General features: G+C 39.6%; 1 protein-coding gene across 1 annotated transcript; it reads left to right on the top strand.

The window, feature by feature from the left end:
• Positions 1-916: 916 nt before the first annotated feature.
• On the top strand, positions 917-5,302 carry RGS2 (regulator of G protein signaling 2). The gene is made up of 5 exons (XM_006129138.5): positions 917-1,132; positions 2,414-2,515; positions 2,629-2,690; positions 3,551-3,717; positions 4,286-5,302. The coding sequence occupies exons 1-5, from the start codon at positions 1,026-1,028 to the stop codon at positions 4,478-4,480; spliced, it is 633 nt and encodes a 210-aa protein (XP_006129200.1). The 5' UTR covers positions 917-1,025; the 3' UTR covers positions 4,481-5,302.
• The last annotated feature ends 2,670 nt before the right edge of the window (positions 5,303-7,972 follow it).

The following is a 7,972-nucleotide window of genomic DNA, read 5'->3' as shown; positions in this document are numbered from 1 at the left end:
AAACTCAAAAGAACTGGCTTCTTGGAAAGCAAAAACAGTTTTAGCATATGGGCTTGTTAAAAATGAATTTCTAATGTGTTGAACTGAACATAACGCTGTCACCTAACCTTCACTCAGTACTACAGAAAATTAGCCGCTACCTCTGCCAAGCCACTGGGATTCCATAAAGAACTTCCAGGCAGTATTAGCATGAGAACAAATACCAATTGTACAAACATTTCCAAGTGCAAAACTTTTTGCATCAGGGGTACAGTAATCTTTTAGTTCCAACTGAATAATGTTAGGAATACAGATGATTCAGCAGTGATCCTGGTATATCCTCTCCTTCCCAGACACAAACATAAGCTGATGAGAAATATGAGACATTGCTTATCTTAGTTAGCATTTTTTAAATCAATTGTAGAACAGTTGGGACAATTCCAGATTACTTGAAGATTCTGGAGAGTGCAATAACACATCTTATTTTGTTAGCATTATTATATTGTTAACATATTAATCCACAAATAGAAATTCAAGGTATATTTTCCTTTAGAAGGATAGGAGGTAAGGGTAAATTTTTAAAGAGCACAGCTAGGACCCTTAACGCTATTCCTATTGTTTTTCTTTCCATGTTGGATTATAAACCAACAAGTGATTCTGCACTTCTGCCTTCAAATGTGCAGGGCACTCAAGCTTTGTGAAGACACATGCAGCAGGCAACAAATAAAAAAAATTCTCCATCTTGCTGGAATCTGCAGCAACCAGACCAGGTTTTTTTGCAAGTGGAGACTGCATAAAACAGAAGAGAACACTGCGTCAGCACTGTACTCAGAGTAAGAGCCTTTTAAGGACGTGATATGGGAGTGTGCTTTGGTGTGCTTCCCACAAGCAAATCAGTGTGCTCAGGAGGCGTAACCGAAACCCAACCCTTTCCCCTACTGCCTTCTATAAAAAAAGGCTGCCTTTCTCTTCACGTTCAACTTCTCAGTGAAGAAAAGGGTGCTGCTGCAGATCAGCGATAGACCCTGGGATAAAACAGAAGAAGTATGCAAAGTGCAATCTTCCTTGCTCTTCAGCACAACTGTGGACAAATGGAGAGAACTCCCAGCAGCTGTCAAAATGAGGAGAAGAAAGGAAAGATGAAGAGAACTGTGTAAGTTTATGTATTTATAGCAGATTTAATTCATATAAATAGCTACCTGTGGCTTTCAGAACAGTGATTCAAAATAGGGAGCTTGCATCTCAGTAAGGAGAAAATGTTTACACTATTTGGTAAGAATCTGACAGCACTGACTTTTTAAAAATGACTTTGGGTGCAATACCTAAGCAGTGCAAGAATGGGTTGATTTATGTATTTGATGTCAGCTTGGATTTTTAAAATGGCAAAATATCTCCACTTCAAAAGCACTCATGAGAAAAAAAAATCCTGTTTTTGTTGAACTGATCATTTGATAAAAAATATAACTGTCATCGTCAGTTCAGAAAAAATGTAGGGTTTGTGCAGAAATGGTTTATTTCAGTTTATGCTTGTGTGGTGAAAATGTAAGCACATATTTCCCCCATTCATTATTTACCCAGCTAGCTGTGCAATTTTACATTTGATTGGTGTCTTTAAATGGTTCTGTCATTTGACTTTTAAAATTTAACTGAGTTTGCTTCTTGCCAAAGCAAAAACAGATCTTGAATATCTTACATTATTAGATCTATAATGAATATTCAGTTTGCATTGCCTGGATAAGACATGATATTTAAAATGTAAGGGATAAATTAGTCTTCAATTCCCAGTTTCACATAGAGGCTAATGGAGACAATTGTGCTGCAGTTCTTGTGGAGTTTAGTCTCACCTGATCCACATTCACCACATGGCCCTAAACTAGACTAGCTGCCGCACTGAAAAGACATTTTTAAATCTCGCAGATCCAGTTTTTGTCTCTTCCAAAAATCCAACAAGAAGAGATTAAATCTCCAAATGAAGAGGGTTAAATATCTGAGCACCAGAGGCCCCCATCCCAAGTTTTCAATCTGCTAAAACACCCACTGAGGACAGACCACAGGATTGGGCCTTAGGGGAAGAGCGTAGGTCCTTCGTCAGAGCAGCACACCTCTGATTGTGAAACTGTTACAGATGCCTTAGTTATAATTAGTCACTTTCCAGTGGCTGTGTGATCTCAAGTGCTCCATCAGTGCAGTGGGGAAACTACGGTTGTCTGAGACAGAAAGATTGAATCCCATGTTCTTGAAATAGAACTTAAAGAGTTGAGGGTTGATCCCACAATTAAGCAGGCACAACTACCATCAACTACAAGAGCAATTTTTCATTCTCTTTATGGATTACAGGCTCAGTTCCATCTCTAGTCAAAATGTGTAAAGCTGAAAGTATAATTTCAGTTAACTCTCATTTTAATGTATTTTCCTCTCTTCCTCTCTCCTCTAGCATTAAGGATTGGAAAACAAGGTTGAGCTACTTCCTGCAAAACTCTTCCACTTCTACAAAAACCAAGTCCAACAAAAAAGGAAAGCAACATTCTTACATCAGGTAAATTAAATATTCAGATTTCACTCAAATGAATTTCAAATATTTTAGCATTCAAGGGAGTAGAAAAATGTGCTGTTCAACAACCTAACTATACTCTCCATCCTTTTATATAGACCTTCTCCTGAAGAAGCCCAGCTTTGGTCAGAAGCTTTTGATGAACTTCTAGCTAATAAATGTAAGTCAGTCTGAAAAAAAAATAACAAATCACTGTAAAAATATAAAGGTGTTTTGGTCTTTGTGGGTTTTTGTAATAATAAACACTACCTCAGATAAGAACAAACAGTGGTTTTCCATCCGTATTATAAATTACCCTTTGAATAACCTCCTGCATTCACCTTGATATTGGTCTCCAACACTTCTATTTTAAACAACCCAAAATCCCACTTCCTAAAATCTTTATCAAAGATTTTTCTGCACTTAATAATTCTCTCCAAGACAAATCCTCCTTCTAGTGCTATTAAACATATTCACATTAAGCCACTGTGGACTTGAGGCTCTGTGGGTTTTATAGCCACTCTGCAAAGAAAACCACTTAATTGCTGATTAAGAAAAAAATATTAGCATTTGCTGATAATGAACTTTGAGTCACTCTTTCCATTGCAAATGTCTTCCAAAGGTTTATAGCTTTGTTGTAAATATTTACTCCAGTCTAAAGGTTAACATACTAGAATTCAGATCTGGAGAGAAACTGTATAATGAAGGGGGTTGGTTTTTGTCTTCTAAAACCTAGCAGGATGTTAAAGGAAGTGTGCCATTTTTATATGGTTTTCATTTTTTGCACTTTTCCTTCAAAAATAACTTCAGTTCTTTTTTTTTTTTTTTTTTTTTTTTTAAAAGGAAGCCTGGGAAACTGTTCATGCCTAATAATGTTCTTTATATGAATACATAGACAGTTTAAAGTTCCTGGCCCTTTGAAAGAAATAGGAACTCTCAGAGCAGGTATATTTTTGGTAGGAAAATACGTGGACTATTGCTGAATGCAAGATTCTTGGAATGTTTTCAGTTCATATATTTCCTCCTTTTCTTTCTCTCCAGATGGTCTTGCAGCATTTCGAGCTTTTTTAAAATCAGAGTTCTGTGAGGAGAACATCGATTTCTGGCTGGCCTGTGAAGACTTCAAGAAAATCAAGTCACCTCAGAAGCTGACATCCAAGGCTAAAAAAATCTACAGTGATTTCATTGAAAAAGAAGCTCCCAAAGAGGTAAAAAATCCCTCTATTTAAAACCCCCATTGCTGCTATCTCTGAGCACTCAATTTTAACGACCACTTCCAGGCTTTCATCACATCCATTGTGAGCTCATGTTTTAAGATTTTGTTGCCAAGCTGCATTTATATCCCTGAGTACTGATTATTAACATCCAAATATCACCTTGGTACAATAATGTATACATACCAGTTCTCAGGTTGGAAAATTGAGCCAGCAGTGTTTTCACAGAGATTCTGAATTAGACCCTCAGCCTGGGTACAGCATCAAAAGTTCACAATGTATCTAAAGACATCAGCACTGAAATATGGTTGTCATCATTTAAGTCTTTTCAGTTGCCCTATAGTGCAATACATTACAGGAAATATTCCTCATTACAAAAATAGGGACCTGATCTTGCAACCCTCATGAAGAAAACAGTCTTCGGAAACTTCACTGGGAGCTTTGCCTTAAAGCTTCTGTATCAGGCCCCTTAGTCTTATGACATCTCATTCTTATCTTGCTTGTCTATGGCATTTGCTTCAGTTGAACACTCTCATCAATACATTCCTACATTCTATTTCAGATAAACATAGACTTCCAAACCAAGAACATGATTGCCCAGAATATCCAAGAAGCTACACACACCTGTTTCAATGCTGCGCAGAAGCGAGTCTACAGCTTGATGGAGAATAATGCATATCCACGATTTTTAGAGTCTGAATTCTATCAGGAACTGTGTAAAAAGTCAAAGATTACTGGGGAGCCTCAAGGGACATGAAGGACAGTGAAGTGAAGAACTCTATTTAACCTGCTAAGGAAGAAGGCCGTGTGTCCTGGCAGCTCCATAACCTGAAAGACTGAAATCCTGAATATACAGGTTTGCCAGATGTAATGAGAAAAAATGAACAGAACTATTACCTCTGATGGTTCAGAATTGTGATAAACAGTGATGTTGTTAGAAGTCTAGGAGAAGGAGCCAGGAAAGGCTGCTGGCCAATATCCAGTGATGAGGCATTTTCCATCAGTAAACAATGCAGAGAGAAGGTATTTCCATGCATTATTAAAACATTGTGTCTTGTCAGACTCCTTATGTCACATTGGAAGCATTGTTACTGTCGGTCAGAACAGTTTGATCAAATATTCCTGGGAGTTTGGACCATCTTTGAATAATTTATTGCATTTTTTCCCAAAACAACGGGTGGTGTGTTATCTTTACTCCCTTAGTTCTTAATACTGGTTCAGTTAAGTAAAGATTTCCCAGCTACAAATAGATACATCAGTCTTCCATGTGACACTAGACACTGTTGCTGTATAGTGAAAAGAAATAAAGAAGCATGCATTATAACTCTTTGGAGCAGAGGATGTTGAGTAGCTAACTATATAGAGCCAAATTCTGTCAGTGGTATTTCATACAGTGAGAGTAAGGGCAGAATTTGGCCCATAAGCAAACAGGAGCTGTATAATATTATGTTGTGGAGACTAAGGCTGTGTTGAACATGTCCATTTATGCCACAAATGTCTCAAATTCTGTCTTGAAGACAGCGAAACTTCAGGGAAGTTGTCTTTACATTTTTTAATAATAAATTATTTTGATATAAGATTTCTCTGTCAGTATTTTTTCTGCTTCCTAATAACTTGTTTTACCTATACTCCACATATTAAAAAAGACACTATCCAGCAATGGACAGATAGGCAAGGGGATAGCATAATGGGAATGGGTGGTATGTTATATTGACCTTTCCATTACTAGTAGAAGCTTAACTCCTAGCACTTGATAAGACTGGCATGAAGCTGTTAGAATAAGAACTGGCAGAATCCCCAAAACAGGAAAAAAAACAGGTATGCAAGTTCAGTTAATACAAATAAAAGTCTTCCATAGTTTGAAGGACCAAGAAAAACTTAAAAATCAGTGGAGGAATAAAATACACAAATAGGAAAGTAATCCTCCTCCCACCAACCCTAACTGAAACAACTGGTAGGCAACATTCCCTACAAATGAGGAACATAGATCACTGGACATGGTTACATAAATCTCACAGATGGATTTTCCAATTAGACTGGTTACTTTTTTCTCTTGTTTCCATTTTTTTAAATGAATCACACCTTTACTGGTTGGGGCTGAAACAGATAGGCAACAGCATTATTCCTCCATGTCAGATGAATATGCACTTGAAAAATTAGTGCCCACATTTACAGCAACAGTACAGCTGCAAGTTTGCTACTTCAGACAAGGGCTAAGGCAGGCATGTCCAAAGTCCGGCCCGCTGGCCAATTGCGGCCCGCGGTCGGATTTAATACGGCCCCCGCTTCTCCCGGCTCCCCGGTGCTCCTTTTAACTGGCGTGCGCAGCGCGCCACTTTGGGCCGCGCTGCCGCCGCCGCTGCGGTCCTAGACCCTGCCCTGTAGGGCACGTCCGCATCCCCGCTCCCCCGCTTGACTGCGGGTTCGCCCTGCCCCCGGGCCGCCGTGAGGCCAGCGTGCCCTGCACTCTCTGATCCCGCGGGCCCTCCGTTTTGGGGCTGAGAGTGCAGGGACAGCCCCCACTTCCTCCCCCTCTCCTGGATCCCCGGTGCTCCTCTGAACTGGCGCGCGCAGCGCGCCGCTTCCGGCCGCACCACCGCCGTCCATGGCAGCCGCTGCGGTCCTAAAGCCTGCCATGTAGGGCACGTCCGCAGCCCCGCTCCCCCGCTTGGCTGCGGGTTCACCCTGCCCCCGTGCCACCGTGAGGCCAGCGTGCCCTGCGCTCTCCTGTGCTGCAGTCCAGATCTCAGTTTCACCCTTCACATTAGTGTAGGCAAGTTTTTTTTTTTCAATTGAGATGAATACATTGTAAAATCTTAGTTAATGTCAGTTAGTCTAAATCAGTTATATATATATTTGGACACAACATGTGTACTTGGTGTTATGTTCCTGTTCATATTTTTTGAACTTAAAAATTGATAATATGTAATGTACTTTACAATGTTCCTGACATATATTTCAGCTTCCTGGATTTTTTTTTCATTTGGCCTTCAGATATGAAAGGCAGAGTGATTTAACACCTGTTTAGATTTGTCATCCATGTGACGAAATGAAAAGTATGCCGTTTGCAATAAACTTTGCATAAAATAGTTAATTTGCATTTAATTTTAATGGTTCAAAGAATGTCAGGCAAAATGGTCGGCCCACACGCATGTTCACTTCTTCAAATCTGGCCCTCTTTGAAAAAAGTTTGGACACCCCTGGCCTAAGGGATCTGACTCTCAGATCATGAAAACCTGCTCAGAGATAAAAACACATCAGCTCTGGCTAGGCCATTGTTTACATTGTAGCTAGCAGCAATACAGCTGTACTGCTGTCAAATGAGTACTCATTTTTTCTAGTATTGACAAAATCCTAGAGTGTAATATTTATCTTATGTATACCAGAACAATTCTGGTCTGTGGAGTTCTAATGGTGTGAGAAAATAATTTTCAAGTCATACTTTCATACAATTAAGTAATAGTGGATTATGGTGCGCCTAAAATACATTTGATGTCTCTGATGCAAGATTTAAGTGTATTTCCAACCTTCTTCCTCAGCCTGCTGCAGATACTCTGCAAGGCACTCACCTATTGTAAACACAGTATTAGCAGTGCTCAATTTACCTACTGCAGAAAGACCCTTATCAGAGGCATGACATTACTCTGTTTCATTTGCTACCCACAAAACCTATTCTGTGTAATGTAAGGAACTGGCTGTTCCAATTATCCTTGAGGATGATATTGGTCTTCCTGACCCTCCTGCATCTCTCCTGAATAAACTTCTAAAAGAGAAGAGTGGGTGATATCTGTCAGTGCAAACATTTCTGTGTGGGAAACAAAACTGATTGTCAGTTTAAACAGAAATTAAAGCTAGTTCAGCAAAAATTTCCCTTGTGTCATTCAAGATCCTTTTTAGTTTTCTCGTTAGTTCCAGTGTGTTCCTGGGACACAATTGTGCTATTCCAAACATCACTGTGTGATGGCTTCAACAGTTTGACCATCTACACACTCTTTGCCTACCCCAAGAAGTGGAGGGTTTGAAGAGGTGGTCCCACATTCAAATCTGGGATTTATGTGGTCCAATTCTCTCCCACCACTGTTAGCCACTGGTCAAAGGACTTGAAGCAGTGTAAAATGAGCAGGTGAAGGTCAGGCCCAATGGATTTCTACTATACAGCAAACTTGTTAATAATTGGAGAAAAACAGGTTTGGATGGTGACAGTTGCTTTTCACTATAGCAATGTGAGGGGAAAGACTAGGGACAAAAT

This window comes from Pelodiscus sinensis, chromosome 9 (genome assembly GCF_052426305.1).
Source record: "Pelodiscus sinensis isolate ZL-2025 chromosome 9, ASM5242630v1, whole genome shotgun sequence".
Lineage (NCBI taxonomy): Eukaryota > Metazoa > Chordata > Testudines > Trionychidae > Pelodiscus > Pelodiscus sinensis.
Note: the sequence above shows the minus strand (reverse complement) of the source record. Positions and strands in the feature narration are given on the sequence as shown.

Excerpts from the sequence above, each read along its gene's own strand:
- RGS2 (XM_006129138.5), top strand. The coding sequence starts at position 1,026 with ATGCAAAGTGCAATCTTCCTTGCTCTTCAGCACAACTGTGGACAAATG. Across the intron at positions 1,133-2,413 it reads GGAAAGATGAAGAGAACTGT|CATTAAGGATTGGAAAACAA; the intron begins GTAAGTTTATGT and ends TCTCTCCTCTAG. Across the intron at positions 2,516-2,628 it reads AAGCAACATTCTTACATCAG|ACCTTCTCCTGAAGAAGCCC; the intron begins GTAAATTAAATA and ends CCTTTTATATAG.